The sequence below is a fragment of the Rhopalosiphum maidis genome, chromosome 2 (assembly GCF_003676215.2).
Source record: "Rhopalosiphum maidis isolate BTI-1 chromosome 2, ASM367621v3, whole genome shotgun sequence".
Taxonomy (NCBI): Eukaryota; Metazoa; Arthropoda; class Insecta; order Hemiptera; family Aphididae; genus Rhopalosiphum; species Rhopalosiphum maidis.
The window spans coordinates 12,876,795-12,896,422 of record NC_040878.1 but is presented as its reverse complement, the minus strand read 5'-3'; the positions used below and the strand labels follow the sequence as shown (position 1 = coordinate 12,896,422).

Genomic DNA, 19,628 nt, shown 5'->3' with positions numbered 1-19,628 from the left:
GAGGGAGAGTGGCTCTGTGAGTGTGTGTGTTTGTGTGTCTGTGTGTTCAGAGGGTGTGTGGACCACCCTCGCGCCTTAGACGCGGTGGCAACGAGAAGAGAGCGTTGTTGTAGTAATATAAAATAATTATCGTTCCGGGAGGGGACTGAAGCAGGCAGATATCACCAAGTCGACCGGGAAATGAAAACAATATGGCACGTTGGCTGCTGAAAACAATATTGTTTCGCCGGCTGTTTATTTATAGCCAACTAATGTTCTCGGGCGATGAAGATCACATCATATTATTTTAATACCAATACCTAAACTTACCGATAATATTTTATTATTATAAAACACATTTTTATTATAATAATAAGGACACCTTTTCACTAAGACTTTATATACATAAGTTGCTATATGGCTGTATTCAATCAATTTTATAGGTTGCCGCTATGACACTTTTGGAAAGTTATTAAGTTAAAAATACATCACTTATGGTATTATTGTAATTGTACGTAATAATTACATAATATTTATAATAATATAATTTTCACATGCGCATCGTATGCATGACACCGGAGTAGTGAAATAGCCTATATTAAACGCCGTCATTGGTTACGCTGCTATTGAATACTATCTACTGTCAACTACAACGAACACATAATAGATACGATATGGGTGTTGGGATGTGTAAACAGTTTGTAACCAATCAATGTCCATGAATTTTTGGTTTCATATATGCTCTGATTTACATCAAGTACCACGTAGGTAGAATAAATGCGTCAGATAAGGTTATACTTAATATTATCAATATAAGTAATCAAACACAAATCAATACAATTTAAAATTATGAAAAAAATATTTACAGCACTAAATTTTGATAAAAATCAATAGATAAAGGAATAAATAATGTTACCAAGTAGAGAAGAATATTATATAGTTTATTTCATATAATAGTTATGTTATATAATATATATTATAATATTATATTTATTTTTGAATCAAGTAACAACAACCATTTGGAAATAAATTAAATAATTAAAAGTAACTTTGGGCTTATAAATTATAAGATATAGAATATAGATAGGTATGGTTTTTCATCAATACTTAAATATTTAATACAAAATAAATAGGATATACATACTAAATTCGCACATAAAGTTCATCAAGTTCAGGTAGGTAAATTATACACATACAAGATAAAGAAATGACTATCGTCAATTTAGAAAACATAGGTACATAAATATGTGTTATTATAGTTAAAATGTTTGATTATACTTTTTGACCAAGTGTATTTCAAAAAACAATAGAAGTATACTACTTTGGATTATTTATACCTATATTGTTATTATTCAACGATAATAAATGTTGATATAATTAAATCGTTTCATATATCTAAGAAATTATTCTAAACTATGTTCTAATATTATTTGTGTATACGTTTTGATTAATATTACTAGTATTACTATTTAAGGATTAAGAGGTTTATCCTCATATCCTAAAACCATAACTTGTTGAATTTTATTCTTAATCCATTTCAATGTTGTTTTATCGTTGTATTCAATACATTTTTCATCTCCACGGAAAAAATAACTCGAATGATGTTCATCCTATATAAAAAAAATAAGTGTTTTAATCTTTAAAATCATTACTTTTAAAAAATAATGTACTACCACTCACTTGTCGAACTTTGAAAATTAATTTATTTTCTTCAATTGTTGGTACATCTACAATGTTATCAATATAAATACTCCATTCAATTTCCCACGGCCCTTTAGTACGGTATTTTTCAGCTAAAATTACTCGTCTAAAATAAAGTTTAAATTAATAAAAAAAAATTTTCAATATTAAATTATACGTACCTTAATGTAATAAGTAGAACTTTTTTCCCTTCTGGGAGGAAACTCACGTGCGCCCAATAACCATCATTTGGTAAAGAACGGCTTAACATTTTAAACAAATGTAGACCAACAGCTTCATACATAGAATAACTTTTCATTCCCTAAAACATTTATTTTATTTTTAAATATATTTAAATAGTAATAATACACTACAAACCATTGGATTGACATATCTTGGAATTCGTGTTCGCATCACTACCTCTTCTCCCGATTCAATAATTCTAAAATCACACAATGTATTTTCTCAATAAATTCGCAAATAATTTAGTTAATAATACCTTTTAACTCCATCATAAGCCATTGACACCTTGTCGGAAACGTTTGATTTTGACAGGACTGCCAGTAAGTTCCGACCAGGACCTCTAAAGAACGATTCTGCAGCACTCTCGTCCTCTCCACCTTCATATTTCATGTTAAACGAATTATCATAATATCATCTATGTAAACAATATGAATTCTACTCACCAATATGAGGTCTTTGTATTGCACCAGACATAGATAACAAAACAGACATTTCTGTTCCTTTGTGAGCAGAAATCATTCGCTCCGGCAATGGTTCCTCAAAATTCCATTTTTCTTCACTTTCAATGGATGTAAATGAACCTTGTTCTTCACATAAAAAAGGTCCTAAGTATTCCTGTAAAAATAAAAATATAATAATACGATAACTGGTGTAAAGTGTTAACGAATGAATGATATTTTAATTACATCAAAATTAAGTTTTTCAATTTGAATCTCGTCAATTTCATAAATGTTTTCCAATACATCCAAATTAAAAATAGAAACATGACATTGTTTTAATAACTGCCGTGCATAATATTTCAATCCATAACCAAACATTGAGTTAAATGAGTCTTTATAAAGTCCTTTTCGTGTTAAGCTATTCACACTAAAATATTTAAACAGAGTATTAATATAATTTACAATGAACAATTACCAAATCATACTTCAGATTTACGGCTTTTATATCACTTAAGCGGTTCGAATGGCCATCGAGTATATACAAAAGAGCATCTGTTGCAAAACTAGTGGAGCTTTTCAACGGGCTAAGTTCAGGTACTTTAGCCGAAAAACTTAATTGTACATTAAATGGAGAACAATGAAAATATTCGACAAACACCTTTCCAGACTTTCTCCCCTAAAATAAATTCATTAATTTTGTCGATAATATTATAAAAAGAAAGGTTATTACGTATTATCCGGATTACCAATATCAATAGAGAATTTATTAGACTAACACTGTATTTCATATATTATTTAGAATAACCATTATTTTGCATAACAATTGGCACAGGTACATAGGTTCGACAATAATATAGTTCTTAGTTATAACTTTATATCTTAATATAAATTATAATTAATATATATATATAATGGTAATATATATTTGTATAATTATAATAATTTATAACTTAATATCACAAATTGGAAACAAAATTTTATTAATGTAAAAAAATCAAAATATATATATATTAGTTACGAGAGACAAAAAATGTCTAATAAACAAATCATATTAATTACTAACTAGGTAAGAATTAAATGATAAACAATAACAAAATTAGTAATTTTATTACCATTATTTTATTACCTGCGTAATACCTAATTATTAATCATAATTTCTAATTATATTTTTTTCTCAAAACAAAATCGATTATCTAGATGAATTTTTGAGAGAAAAAATATGCAAAATCATTGATAATCTAATAAGTATTTAATTTATAGAGGTAATCCAGGTAATATGTAGGTATCTAAAAGGCTAAAATAATGTTTACCAATTAAATGTCCTTAATCCTTACCGGTGGTATATTAGGTGCATGAAGTGAACTTACGTCTTGTCTGAATCTTGCATCTAATGGGCAATCAAAAACTGCCAGAAATGGAGATAAAGTTTTATGCATACTAACCACAAATGTTCTATCAAGTTGTAGTGTAAAATCTTGAAGGCTTATATTAAAATATCTAAAATAATTTTAAAAATATAATTAATATTTTATTTTTTTAATTAATTAGAAATAGTAAAAGTTTTACATACTTGTAAACATCTAAATGATTAGAAACTAATGTTTTGGTATATGATATTTCCAAAAATGATGTCTTGCACGCAGAAGTTTGATACAATGCAGTTTTAAATGTACAATCCGATAACTGGTTGTCCAACTATAGAATTATAATAACATGTATTACAAATTTAATAAAATATTTATTAATTATTCTTATTTTAATCTTTATCAATATTGATACTTTTATAGTTTTGTAAACATACTACATAGTGTATTATATTTTGAAAACATTTGATTTAAATATAAATAAATTCTAACCGTACTTGTATTCTATGAATTTTGAAGGACATAGTAGTAGTTTTTGAAGTCATTTTACATCGGCCTCGTGCAGCAGGATTATACGAACGACTTAGTTGCCCAAAGAAAGGTTTTATCATTTGCATTTTATCAAAATCCACCTTTTAAAACATTGATATAAAAAATGTGTAAGAAGTTTGAAAAACTGAAATTTTTTCTTACGTGAATATAATCTTTTAAATGTGCTTTTTTATTGTCATTTTTCCACATATCTTCTAACCAACATGCGAGTTCAACTGTAAAAGGTTTCCAAACATTTCCTACTCTCACCATCCATTCAGAAGCTGAATCTGTTAAACTAACATAAGCAATTTCCTCAATGTGGACACCGTGAGAAGTACTCTAAAACACAAAACTTATGAAAAAAAAACAATATTATTTAAAAATTAAATTAAAATAATATCATACCAGAGATAATCCCAGTCCTTCCATGGATACAATTATATCAATACTAGATTTATTGTTTTCAATATTTTTACGTGCTGTTGACGCTGCTTTTTCGTCTTGAGTAAATAGCAATACTCTTTGACCTGCGTCGTCAATATAACTAACCCAGTAAATTACAACCTTAGCTTTCTTGGTCTTAGTTAACTAAATAAAATTATTAATCAATCGGAATATTAAAATATTTAAAAAAAAAACACACAATATTCATATTTATTCAAAATGTTTTACTTTAGAATGTTGCTCTTCAGAATCCGAAGTTTCAGCATCACTTGTACCAGTGGGTTCTGGAGGTTGATTTGTAATTAATTTAATTAAATTTAAGTTGTTATTTGCGGCTTCAGGTGGTTTGATTTGACGGAAACTTATTATTTCCTGTCCAAATCCATCTTTTTCATGCTTTGCTACAAAACCTTTAGATTTGTTGCTATACGCATTCCAGTAAAGCACACGTTCTTCAGTAGGATCATCCCAAGTGTATAATATAGATTGATTAGGTCTTAGTAATGTTACCTTGATATTAATTAGATATTTGTTAATTATTTATATACTGGTAATAACTTATTTGAGCAAAAAACATACACATACTTGACCCAAATTTTTTTGATGAATTTTTAGAAAAATCTCATCACACATATTGTCAACTCTTACTGGAGCATCATTTTGGCGAAATTTATGAAAACTTATTAAAAACGGATTTTCACCACCACCTGTTATTTTAACTACAAGAGCTCGCTAAAGAAAAAAAAAACAAATTATTTTTTACTTTATATAACTTTAATATTATTATTAATGTTATTATTTTTACTCCTCTATCCATTCTAAGAACGGTCTGTTGTTCTTTTGTAATTGAAAAATGTTGTGATCCGGATTTGCTATCTCGAAATTTAACAAACATCCTCATTGAATCAGTTTCAGGCCAAAACGGTAATGTCTTTAATAATAAAATAATATTATTATTAACGTTAGTTGTAAATTTACTTTGATAATACCTGTCCTTGTAAAATGTCTGTCCATAAATCTGCTTCTTGATTATCCTCCATGAACCGTAAGCTTCTGCTAGAACAATTTACTACAGAGAAATTTGGTAAAAATGTGACAATTGTTGTTAAGTGAGGACATAGATGAGATAAAATTGGCTTCATTAAAATTCTATATTTTTTCTGTCGTTCTTTATCTTTACAAATTACAAGTCCCGGGCAGTACACTGTATCCATTGAAAATGCTGAAGACCAATTTGAGTGATATGCCCTAAGTTTAATGCATCTCTTTTTTAAGCATTTATATGAAAACAAAATTGGTTCTTCAGTGTGTGATTCATACACAATATCTGATCGTGAACCCTAAAATATAAAATAGTATTGATCTACATGTCACTTTTAAACCTGAATATAGATAAATTTTAATATTACTCTTAATTGTAATGGTAATCCTGTCTTATTTACGACCCAATATGGTGAATGTATAAAAATACGACAAGAATCTTCATTTGTAATTTTTATTGCGATTTTTAAATGCTTGTTACCACCATCAGTATCATGCTCAGTGCTCATGTTAACTGTTTTTTCGTTCATATCTTTTCGTAAGCTAAAGCTTCCGGACCATGATATACCAAGATATGATGGTACAATTAAATCAGTTTTTAAAACCCTGTGTGTAATATTTAACATATAAACATCAATTTTCTCAGAAGCTTCAATGTGGTGCTTGAAATTTGGGAAACTGAATTCTATAGCAAACGGGAGAAAATTATGTATGACTACTGGTGGAACTGCTCTTAGTGTATAATTAGGAACTGATCTTGAAGCACGATTAAATACTGGTTCTCCTTCCTCACAAACAACCTAAATATAACTAGTATTATATAACAATGATCAACAGACAACAATTAAATAGGTATGCCATGTTCTAACCCGAACAGAAAAATTTGGTTGATCGTCAGCTTTAGATGTGGCACATACTAATTCTTTTGCGTAACTGGTATCAATTGATAAATCTGGCCACCAAACACCACTATCACTAACAAGATAATTCCTAAAATAATTGTTTCAACAAAATATTACTTAATAAATACAGGATTCTTCGTTGTATATATTATATGGTGACCCGTCATTTGGTCCGGTATATAATATCTGGTGACATTTGATCTGGTTCAAAATGAACCTGTACCAAAAATGTCCTTCTAAAAAACGTCCGGTAACAAATAAATATAAAATACAAATATTTAGAAATAAGAATTATTATTTTATTTTCATAATAATTTATAAAAACGTCAGGTAAAAAAAAATAATAATCAGTTAATATATAAATTATGAATTATTGTTTAAGGCATAATAATATAAAATAATATAATGGAATTATAAAAGTACCTAATATAGAATGCAAATGCTTATAAATTAAAATTATGAGCGATATCTTTCAAATATGTATTGATATTTGTAGTTTCATAGTTTTCTACTGTATTTTTAACACGTTGGTCTATGTTTTTATATTTTCTTTATTTTGTAGAGTTATTTTCACCCAGAATAATTTTAATTTTATATTACTTTTATAATTCTACTAGATATATTATTTTACATTATTATTCCTTAAACCAGTGGTTCCCAACCCTTTTTCATTCTATGCCCCCTAGTAAATTTACTAAAATCTCATTCCCCCTCCTTAAATTAGAGTTTAGGCGATTTTTTTTTTTTGTAAGCGGTACAAATAAATCATACAAAATAACTATATATTATACAATATACAACTATTTACTTTTATTATTTTCATAATTTTAAAAATTTATTATAAATCAACTTACGAAGACAAAGTAATAATATTAAGTATAAGAAAAAATTATTGAATAAAAAAACATTGTAAAATAATATAATATTATTTTCGTAATTCCATCATCACTATATTTCCCTCGAGCAAACTCTAAATCCCCCCTCACCGGTTGGGAACCGCTGCCTTAAACAATAATTCATAATTTATAAATTAACTGATTATTATTTTTTTTACCTGTTGTTTTAATAAATTATGAAAATAAAATAATAATTCTAGTTTGTTTCTAAATATTTATATTTTATATTTATTTGTTACAGGACGTTTTTTAGCAGGATATTTTTGGTACCTACAGATTCTTTTTGAACTGGATCAAATATTGCGGATCAATTGTCGCCAAATATAATTTACCGGATCAAATTAAGTGCAATTATATTATATATACATAGTTAATAGTTATATTTAAATATTATACTACGACTGTAACTTACTGCAAATTAGCAGGGGATAAGAACAGTTTTGAATGATATGCTAAAGCTATTGGTACATTAAAAACTGATCCAGCTTCAAGAATTGCCAAAGAACATATTGATTCAAAAGGATTATCAGACTCTTCTACAACTCCAGAATCCATTTCAAAGGTATCTATTGCTTCTGTGTGGTTATAATGAATCATCAAAGGATATGATGTATCATTTTTCAACTAAAACATAAATCAATCATTATAAAATTATAATATAAAATTATTAATATAATTGTATACCATGAGAGGAGATCTTATAGTTATTATGTGGCTCAACTTTTTTGACACTACAGATAACATAATCCAATACCGTGTGTCATTTTTTATTGGAGAAAGAGCATGTAATTTATTACATGTACGTTTAGGACAAACCACAATTAAATCATCAAAACCTGAACATTTTAATTTTTTTAGAACAAACATTTTTTTTATAAAATAATAAATTAACTTTTACCTTCAACTTTTATGTTAAGTTGATAATCAGTTATTTTTTTGTACATCATTTCACTAGAATTGTCATCAATGTTATCATAATTCATTTTTTTTGTTAAATTATTTACAAAAGTACAATCGTTAGACATACTAAAAAATAAAAAATATAATTTTATGTATAACATTTTAAAATTCCTAAATTAAAATAATTTTATATTGTTATCATTTATAAAATAATCCATATTGTACAGAATAATATTTACTAAATATGCCAATTGCATTATGTATTTTAAAAAATGATTTTAGTCATTGTGTCATACTTATACAGTTGTACATTATTTTTAACTAACCTTTGTCTTGATATTGAAGATGTTCTAGATCCATCAATTGCTTCTAAAATTTTTTCTAATCCTCTCTGAAATATAAATACTTGAATTAATTAATTTTTATAATTAAAAATTTAAGTAACTTATTCAACTGAAATATGCTAATAAATTGTTTGATAAATATTTTAATAATATTAAAAAGGAAAAAAATTAACTATTTAATTTTATTGTATTTTAATAAGTTGATTCTATTTTATCCTAAGTTTTTTAGTCATTATACCTATTTGAATTATTTAAACATAATTAAAAAAAATATTAGTTTAATTTTAATGATGAAATATGAACTCTTCTATAATGTAGGTACCTATTATACAAATTTTAAATAATTAAAATAAATGTTAATAGCTTAGTAAGTAATTTATTTTGCACATTATGTATAATCAAATTACAACTAATATATATTATGAATTAAAAAATGCAGGTGTAAAATATTAAAATTTATCATTTAAATCTTATCCTTCATTTATTTAATAATTTAATTTTAATTATCACACAAATATAATGATATATTGTTGTTTACCTCAGTTTTTTGATATAACATAACAATAGATCTCACTGCCAAGTCGTTAACAAGAACAAAACTTTCAGTTGAATCACAATCTTCAGTTTTTGGATTGTACAATGATTTTATCAGTGTGTCAATAACAGATATATTAGCTGGAGTAAACGATACTTCTAGTCTCTCTGTTTCAATAATTATATATGTTGATGTTTCTAGTTCTTCGGAATCATGTTCTAAACCAGAATCACTAGATTCACCTTAAAAAATTCCAATATTGAAATGAACTCAATTAAGTTGATTATAATAAATTATTTCTCTAAAAAATTACTAATTTTTTTCTTTAAAATCCTTTCTTGAATAATATTTTTGGATTCGTGTTCAACTACACTTTCATCACTAGAATCTGAATTTGTTAAGTCATCATCACTAAATTCACTGAACAAAATATATACAATTTAAACTCTATATCCTTTAAAATATTATTTATATTGTTTCACATACTCAGAAATTAAATGTGTAACAGCTTTAGCTAATTTATCCATAACTCCAGTATCTTGATCTGAATCTGAATCATCGGAGTACCATTTTTCAAGTGAAGTTTCTATACATAATATATTTATTTTTATATTATAAATAAAAATTATTTTAGTTTTTTATATAAAATATTAGCTACATATATTTAATACATTTTAATAAATAACAATTAACACACTATACTAATTACCCCTTGACTTCACTGTTTTTCTAATAAATTTCATTTCAGCTTCACTTTCGTCATCAGAACTTTCACTCTCACCATCCGCAATAGATTGATGAGAAGATTGTATCATTTCACCCAAATCAATATTTTTTAAATTGAACTTACCCAGGAAACCCTATAAATTACAAAACATATTTAAAATACTTGTTTGCCATGTTTAATAATAATTTTGTTTATTATTGCTAGTTACATACTTTCAATGTAATATTCCAAGGCTCAATAAATGGTTCCCAAACACTTAAATTACAATTATAGTATGAAGCTTTTAAATTTAGAATCCCTAGAATTAAAACACATTTAAAAACATAAATACATTATTAGATATAGCCCAGAAACAATATACATACCATTTAAATGAAACTGATCTGACCAATCTTTTACTTGAACCTTTAGTGATGATTTTAACATGATCATAGGAATGTCTTCTAAATCTAGTTCTTCTATTTCTAAAGATACATTTATATCTTGTACATAGAGTTCAAGATTTTCTGATTTCACATCCATAGTATCAGAAAACTTTGATTGGAAAAATGAAAAAAATGTTCCTTTAGATACCAATTTGTTAGGTACATAACTAGGTACTATGGATTTTGGAGTCCATAAATCATCGTTTTTAAATTCCCAATAAGATGATCCACCAAAATCAAAATGATCATCATAATTTAATTCAACAAAGTCAATGACCTTTAAAAAAAACAACATTTATATTAATTATTTTGAGTTTATAATTTTGTTTTTAAACAGTTTTGAAATATTGAACAAAAATACATACATTAAGAATAATGTGAACTGTACTAGTTGATAAATGTACATTTAATGGACTAGAACGAATTAAAATTTCAATTGCATCATGGTCTCCTGATTTTAAAGTTCTTGAAAACTCTATGTCACATGGGTGTAAAACCTATGTATTCCAAAAAATATAAACAACACATTAAATAACTTTAATATAAAATTACTATCATGATAGTCAATATACATACCATCTTCTCAGCTCTTCTTTTTTTTGAAGCAGCTAAAATATGAAAATTTGATAATGAACAAACAAGTCGCTCTTCATGTCCTGGATGACGGCTATAATCTAAAAGAAACTCTGTTCGACATAAAAGTACTTGATCTCGAATATCTAGTTCTTCTATTCCAGGAGGTAAAATTGCTATTTCAGGACGACCAAAACGAACAGATATAGTTAAAGCTAAATAAAAATAAAATTGTTCATTATTTAGTAAAACTCAATTTATATTAGAATAATTTATTATTATATATTATAATTTTACCTGATTGTTTTTCAATATTTAATTGTCTCCTGTCTACTGATGGCTTTTCATCTCGGTATTTCCTATGACCATCTATATTAACCATTGGAGATACCAAAATACCATCAGTATTTTTTCTTTTTATTGGTAAAGAGTCAAATACAAATTGTGTTAATTCCATAACAAATGGAACAGAAATATTCAATCTTGTTTTATCCAAATGAATATGAATTGTTCTATCACCTGAATATGTCTTTTCAAAAGATAAATCAAATAACGGTGGAGTTGATACAGATATATGTACTTCATTAGATGAATCTGACGGACCAATAGGTTCAAAAATCCTAAAAATATGCTTAATTTTTATTGAAGTTTTAAATATTATTATAGGTATTATTAAATTATTAAAAACTACTGACATTTTTTCAGATTTATTATGTCTCCTGGTGTCTTCTAACAAACATCGTTGTACTGTAGTATTTAAAATAACTCTATCGTCTGAAAACATATCTATCTTAATATTTATTTCATCTAAATCAAATCTACACAACGAATGATTTATATCTCTAATTGGAGAACTTAATATCTGAAAAGGTTTTAATTTTAAAATAGTAAAATATTTTATTATTTTATTAATAAAATAAATCAAAATATTATATATTTACTTCATCTGAATTTGCAAAAAGTGCAATTTGGACACAGTCTATAGAAAATTTGAAATCGATTTCATGAATAGAGGTTTCATGATTGAAAAACACTTGTATTTTTTTTAAATCTTGATCTTCCAAAATCCCAGAAATGTGTGGCATCATCATACTCAATATTTCATCAATGCAATGACCATACTCAAAATTGTCTGCCCAAACTTGTAAAAATGTTGCAAAATCTTTCTGTCCCAAATTAATTTGAACATTATCAATTCCTCCATTCATCCAATATAAAAGTTTGTTTGTAGTATTTCTTTTAATATTCAAGCGGACTCCAAAAGGTTCTACCATAGGTTCCTATTGCAAAAATAAAATAAATTCTTTTATTCTATAATAGCTTATAATATTTAATTATCTATTGAAGTACTTGAGTAATGACTGTTCCATCTAATGTCATGATTGCTCTAGATACATTAATTGCATCCCAATTAACTAAAATATTATCAACAATATCTAAATTGTCATAATCTTTTTTTGATTGCTCTTTAAAAAAGTTTTCCACTGTAAGATCTCCTAAACTGCATAAAATAACGTTGGGAGAGGTAATATTCTGAGGAAATAATACTACAGGAAAATGTAAACATATCGACAGATGCATTTTACTTTTCCATCCATTTCGAAAATCTGGAGTAAATGGGAATAAAACTTTACGTAAACGTCGACCAAAATCAACAAGTTCTTCAGAAATAATAGGATCCATGAAATACTAAATTTAAAAAAAATTATTTTAATAATAAATCTATTATTTGTACCTACATTATTAGTTGTCATTTTAAAAAAAATACATACTTGAAAATCTAATAAAATACTGCATAAAACTGTTATATGTACTTGTCCTATGTACAACTTAATACTTCCATCTGATTTAACATCATCTTTCTGTGCTTCAATGTTTGTTTTGTAAAGTCTTGGATTATGGCGCACATATTTGAATTCCAAAAACTTATCTTCATCTGTATATAGTATCTATAAAATATTTTTATTCATAGATTTGAATAGTTTGTAATTCATTGAAATTTAGTATTACCTTTGGATATAAAGTAATTTCAGATAAATCATCAATGCTCATTTTCATCACATAAAATCTAAATACCATCCGATCATTAGCTTTAAACGTGCAATCACTTTCTAAGCCACCAATCTAATTTAAAAATATACATTAATGAATATTATATAGCTATTTAGGAACTCATCTTAAGAAAAATTTACCTTAACATCCAAAAATTCTAATCCAGTATCACAAATTAATATATTACAATTTGAAATTCTAGCAGAATAACTAAACTTTGTTGCTCCTTGTGGTACAGGTGGATCGTGGTTAGAAAAACAATTGTTTATATAATTTTGAATATTTTCAATTGTTAAAGATGAGAAAATATGTCTATTGTAAAATCTAAAGACGATATATTTTTAAAATAAGATCAAAAAAATATTATTTGTTGAGATAAAAAAAACTCACTTTTGTATAATAAATTGTATATATTTGTAAAATCTTATAAATGCAGTCCTATGAAACACAAATGATACTTGATTTAAATCTAATACTAGAGACTTTTCTACACTGTGGAAATGACTTTTGAAATCAGGACAATCAGCTCTTACCTAAAAATAAATGTATTCAATTATAGGATTATTAATATTATATACCTAAAAGAATTATACAAAAAAAAAACTTATTACTTTTCTGTAAAGTAAATTAGTAGATTCTTGTACTAAACAATCGGATGTTATTGAAAATAATTGAACAAATTCACCACTTTTGCAAACATGTTGTAAATCAGATAGAATAATTGATCCAATTGACATTTGCACAGCTGGCCCATACTCCATAATTGCCAAATCACAACAAAAACGTTTAAATGTCAAATTTAAAAAATAATTTTCTGATTTATCATTTGAATAATGGAAATTAATAGAAATCTAAAAAAATAAAATTATAAACAAGGATACAATGTTTTAATTAAAACAAATTTACTTCTCCCATGACACATCTAAAAAGAGATGTTATGGTATTATTTGGAGACACATTATCATCAAAACCTGGTAAATCAACCGTTCGGGCCCAGAGTTCAGCGAATTCCTCATCACTAATTTCTGATGACACAATACTTCTATAAAAATAATAGTAATTTTAGTTATTCATTCATAATAAAACAATTATAATGTAAAAATCAGTAGGTAAGTTACCAAATTTTTATCATATTTGATTTGATTCTATTTTATATTTATAAATATTGAATCAAATTAAAATAAAATAAACCTATATATGGATTAAGAGGATGTTATCTCTTGTTTTATACATGCATAACATGCTAAACTTACATATCAGATTCTTAGTTCTTATTACAGATTGAAGTTTATTTAAACATAATGTAACAAAAAATTAATATTTTATCGAATTTGTAATGAAGAATATAGTCTGTACTCATACGAAGAGTTTTTTTTCTTCATATTTTTATTTTCTAATTATTTAAGTAACTACTTAAATATACAATAATAATATAATAATATACCTAATTATAAATATGATAATTTCTTATAGTTGTAACTTATGCTTAACCTAGAAGTTTGGATGAGTGGATGACTAAATCAGCGGACACTCATTCATAACACTAATGACATACCAGAAAGAATACTTCTTCATTTTTATGTTTAAATAAAATTAAAACGTATACATTCACAGAAAGTGAAGAACTTGAAACTTCTTTAGATATTTATGTATATAAAATGAGATCCCCAAACCTCGTTTAACTTCAATTTTAGCTAGGTGTCCGTGGCTTAATCTTTAATACTAATTAAGAACTATTGATTTAAAGTATTTGGCTAGTCAGAATTTCACAATAAAAGATTTGCAGATGTACATACCTATTTAATGGCTTTAATTAAATAATTAGTCAATTTGACAAATTTCTGGCAACTAAATAATATACAGCATATTATTACCTACATAATATATTAATATATGTTTAATATATATTACATGCAAGTCCAAACTCAAAACAAAAATTTTTTGAGGGGAGGATTATATAAATTTTAATAATAAGTGGTATAAAAAATAATGATAAAATAATTTCTAAGTTTATATACTGTGAGAAAATTTCAAAATTGGTTTGAACCCCAACTTCCCCCCTCCCAGGTACTGCCTTGATTACATTTATATAGTGGTTATATGTATATTGCCAATACAGCTATATATGTAACTATATATAAACTACCATATCCATATGTATGACTATTGATCACCTACACTTTTGTAAAAGGTTAAGTAAAAATCATAATTTAAACTACTGTTTAATAAAAAAAAATGTTTTACTTAAATATTATTTAATTAGCCTAATATTTTCATAACTTACCTTTTGTCCACAGCCTTAAATGCTTTTTTTACTTCAGCTCTTTCCTCAGTTGATCTGGTACTAATGCCTTTAAATTTTTGATAAAATGCCAAAGTAGATTTCAATTCTTGTAATTCATCCATCTTTTGATGCAAATTTATCTGTATAATCAGATTAATTTTAAATTTAAAAAAGTTTTATTATTATAGTTCTATAGCAAAGTTTAATTAGATATTTAGATCACTAACCATATCTAATGCAAAAACTTCATCATCATCACTATAATGTTTTTTTAATGTTGCTGAAGAAACATGGTTTGTAGGTATTGGTGTATTTTCAATAAAATCTAAAATGGAGTTAACCTTTTGATCAGATAAGTTGAACCTAACACTTTGTACGGATATATTAATTTTTCTTTTTGCTAATTGTTTATATTCTGGTCTTATGCTATTCGATATGACAATTTGTGTAACACTCTTTCCCAAAAGGTGTAATGATGAATCCATTTGATTTTTTAAACTTCTCCAGTCGTTTTCTAAAAATTACAATACACATACACATTCATATTAATATATTTTAATAACTAAACCACAATATGTAAGACCTTTAAAAGTATAACATATTAACAATTAATTTTAAAAGTGTGTACTTTACTAAAAAGGTTTGTAGTGGATATCTAATTAAATAAAAATATTAACCTGAATTACAAAATATTAATTGAAACCCATCAATATCAATATGGTATCGATCATATAATTTTTCTTCCATTTCCATTTGCGTGACATCATCTAAACAAATGGTTTCTGGTTGTAAGTCACTTTTGATTTTAAGTCCACCAAAATCAATCACCATTAAATTTTCACCCCTACCATAGAATATATAATATAGTTTAAAATAAATACAATTTATTTCAAATTTTAAATTTAATTATTACATACTTTTGAATGGAGCCAAATTCTGGAATTACAACATATGGTAATTGAAGATCAATGTTTAATAGAATTTTTCTAAACTTGGATTCTGGTCTGTTAGAATTAAATAGTTTTACAAATGTTTTAGATATTATCTGAGAAAACTTTTCAATAACAGATTCAATGTTTATTTTTTGATTATAATAAAAGAAGCTCAGTAATGCAGATATGGCAAACTATAAAACAAAAAAAAATACATATAAGTTTTATAAAAATAATAAATTTTAAATTAAAAACTTACTTCATGATAAACAACTTCCATTGATTCTGATGTAACATTCAATCCATAATCTGCTTCTGAATTAAGTGGATTTTTTTCAAAGTCAATACTCAAAAAATATTTTGAGGAATTTCCTAGTGAATTTACACGTACTATAATTAATTTTAAATTTAATTACAAAATATTTACCTCTCATTGCACATGTATCTATTATTGGAACCAGACTATACTCAACAGAAGCTTCAACATTTATACTTTCAATTCTCGTGGATATTTTATATGCTTTAGCAGATGGTCTAGTTTCAAGACTACTCATTAAATGGCCAATTGTGATAACCATTAATTCGTTAGAACCACTTATTAAACTAACTAGACAGTTAGCTATAGTTAAATTTATCTTATGTTCTAAACAAATTAATTTTTATTATTGCACAAATGATAAATAACAATTGTAATGTACCTACATACCTATGTATTGTTTAGGTTTATCATATTTAGGGGTTTCTGATCCACCAGTCTTATACAGTAGATCATTAAGCCGATCTTTTTCTGATTGACTAAGTAAATTCCAAAATGTTTTAGATTTATCAGATGTTAAACATAGACGATACCTGGGCTTAGCATTTATTGGACCCCACCATTTTGACTGGGATTCTTGAATTGTAACACTTTCTGGATTCTCTTCACAAAGCTATTTAAAGTATATTTAATACAACTTCTTGTAAATAAAATTTAATATCAAACCTCAATTTTAGCATGTTCTCTTGCTAAAACTAAATTAAAAATATCCAATTCATCTTCAAGCATTTGCAAATCTATTTTTAATTCAGTATCATTTGGATTTACAAGAACTTTTTTATATACATTTATGTAACTTTTATAATTCCTCCTAAAACACAAAAATAAGTTATTTATACTTATAAAAATATAATTTTATTTTAGTTATTAATTTATTTAAACTAATATTTACCTATGCTTTTTAATTTTACTCCACAGTAATGTAACTCTCTGACGTAAAACACATTTATAGGCGTATATCCACCAACTTTTATTATCTTTTAGATCAGTATTTGTAGGGCGAATATCTCGATATAATCTATAGTAAACATGGAAAATCAATTTTATTAAAAAAATATATAATATTTTTAGTTTTCAATCTATAATCTACTTAAAGTTATAACACATTTTTTATATACTATAAATATAATCTATTCACTTTATAGACTGTAAATATTTAATATTTTATTCTAAAATATATATAGTTAAATTATTTGCTTACTATCATATTTATTATTACTTATCTTAATATATTATATATTATTCATAATATATTCATATATTATATAATATACATATTAATATTTTTTATTCTATTTAACCAACCATATTTATCTGATCTATTAATCCTCTGCCCATTTCATTCAAATAAATATAATATTATTGCTATTATTATTATTTATTATAATAAATATAAAAATATTATTGCATTTTGACTTAATGAATTGTATTATCATTGTTGAAATAAATAGGTAATAAAGTTATACATTTGATAAATATTTCATATTTTGTATTTATAATCTATTATAAATTAATTAACCTATTAATCTCTGCTAATTTCATAAACTCTACAGTTTCCATCAGTGCTACAAATTGTTTCCTTGACATTTGTAAAGCTGCATCTTGAAGAACAAAGTCAACAAGTAATTTAGGAACTCTGACTTCATTCGACTTGTTGACAATAATTTTTATTTTTAAAACAACTGGTTTCAATACTAATTAAACAAAAATTATTGACTTCAATTAAATATATAAATATTATATCTAGTGGCTAATAATTAGAAGTACTCACTAAATTCTAAGGGTTCTTCATTTATATTAAAGTTATTTAGACCTGATCTCATTATATCTTGCCAATCTGATACCATACTTTTATTAGAATACAATAAAGTTGAACACATTGTATTACAATAAAAAGAAGCAGAATCAATTTTGACAATTTGATACACTGAAGTCTGCCCATGTTGCTGTGACAAAATTGGTTTCCATTTGCTGAAATTAAAAAAGAATTACAGTTAAAATATAAAGTTTATAACTTTCAATAAAATATAGGTAATATAATCTATAACCTGTTGGTTGTTTCCAGTGAAATTGATTGTATACAAAGGCCTAGAGCTCTTGGTGAATCTATATTAGTCACTGTATCTTCAAATCGAATATGAACACCTCTGATATATATTTGCAAATTATTCATAACAGTTGTAATAAGTGTTTCAAGAAACCCTCCATTTTCCATCGAACCTAATTATATATACAATACATATATTGATAAAATTAAATTTTTTGTCATTATAAAATATTAGATAGGTACCAATTTCTAATTATTAAGAACTAATTAATATAATATGCATACTAACCATTTCCAAATATTGATAAATTGTCTATACTTTCTAAAATTCTTTTCTTTGCAGCTCTCGCCAAACGTTTTTCCAATTCCGTATCCCATTCTCTATCGATAACTTGCCCTGCGACTATGAATATTTCCTAATAATTCAAAATTTAATTAATTGATAACAGTACGAATTTATATACTAAATAAATTAAATACTTCGATTTTTATAACTACTGGTTGGCTCGAAAGTCCATTCCATGGTATGTTCACATTGAATTTTCCTATTGATCCAGCTTTCACTTCTATGGGTAGTCCAAATTCATACTAAAATCAAACATTATCATAATATATTTTATTAAAATATTAATAAATATAAATTCCTTACCAAAGCTTCAGTTTTTAACTTTAAATTCGATAGAAAAACATTCCCTCCGAATATGCCTACATTTAAGTTTTCTAGGTCCAAATCTTCTATATACTTGCCCAAGTATCTGTTCAGTAACGATGCAACAATACCCTCAAACATTGTTTAAGGATTTTTGCATAAAATGCGATTTAATTTTAATTTTTCATATACATATTATATTTAAATGATTGTAAGTGAAAAAGTTCCGTATGGAACTTAGGACTGATGCATGTGGTGAACCCTAGCGAGGAGCTTTGAAAGTTCGGACATTATTGATCCATTTAAACACGTGGGAACGGG

At 25.7% G+C, this 19,628-nt stretch overlaps 1 protein-coding gene across 2 annotated transcripts; it reads right to left on the bottom strand.

The window, feature by feature from the left end:
• Positions 1–1,016: 1,016 nt before the first annotated feature.
• On the bottom strand, positions 1,017–19,448 carry LOC113552239 (vacuolar protein sorting-associated protein 13A-like). 2 transcript variants are annotated; one of them, XM_026955002.1, is made up of 56 exons: positions 19,308–19,448; positions 19,139–19,246; positions 18,948–19,074; positions 18,660–18,831; positions 18,383–18,582; positions 18,131–18,305; positions 17,504–17,629; positions 17,278–17,422; positions 17,002–17,224; positions 16,723–16,938; positions 16,555–16,667; positions 16,281–16,489; positions 16,041–16,207; positions 15,591–15,877; positions 15,364–15,503; positions 13,986–14,121; positions 13,691–13,930; positions 13,470–13,612; positions 13,220–13,403; positions 13,038–13,151; positions 12,800–12,976; positions 12,378–12,716; positions 11,969–12,307; positions 11,723–11,889; positions 11,325–11,647; positions 11,031–11,242; positions 10,820–10,951; positions 10,395–10,731; positions 10,242–10,327; positions 10,012–10,162; positions 9,789–9,888; positions 9,616–9,722; positions 9,306–9,544; positions 8,750–8,814; positions 8,422–8,549; positions 8,208–8,359; positions 7,936–8,147; positions 6,595–6,715; positions 6,094–6,525; positions 5,674–6,024; positions 5,490–5,615; positions 5,264–5,416; positions 4,913–5,194; positions 4,646–4,828; positions 4,400–4,579; positions 4,204–4,338; positions 3,913–4,037; positions 3,677–3,839; positions 2,828–3,018; positions 2,589–2,769; positions 2,346–2,517; positions 2,159–2,279; positions 2,038–2,101; positions 1,842–1,981; positions 1,660–1,786; positions 1,017–1,589 (listed from the first exon to the last, which is right to left on the bottom strand). In XM_026955002.1, the coding sequence occupies exons 1-56, from the start codon at positions 19,446–19,448 to the stop codon at positions 1,449–1,451; spliced, it is 10,020 nt and encodes a 3,339-aa protein (XP_026810803.1). In that variant the 3' UTR covers positions 1,017–1,448. The 2 variants fall into 2 exon arrangements, with proteins under 2 accessions (XP_026810803.1, XP_026810804.1); XM_026955003.1 differs by having other exon boundaries at positions 1,018–1,589; positions 5,270–5,416.
• Between the last annotated feature and the right edge of the window lie 180 nt (positions 19,449–19,628).

Coding starts and splice junctions, on each gene's coding strand:
- LOC113552239 (XM_026955002.1), bottom strand. CDS start 19,448: ATGTTTGAGGGTATTGTTGCATCGTTACTGAACAGATACTTGGGCAAG. Junction 15,504..15,590: donor AAGTTTTTGCATTAGATATG/GTTAGTGATCTA, acceptor CTGATTATACAG/ATAAATTTGCATCAAAAGAT. Junction 12,308..12,377: donor ATGGAACAGTCATTACTCAA/GTACTTCAATAG, acceptor TTTTTGCAATAG/GAACCTATGGTAGAACCTTT.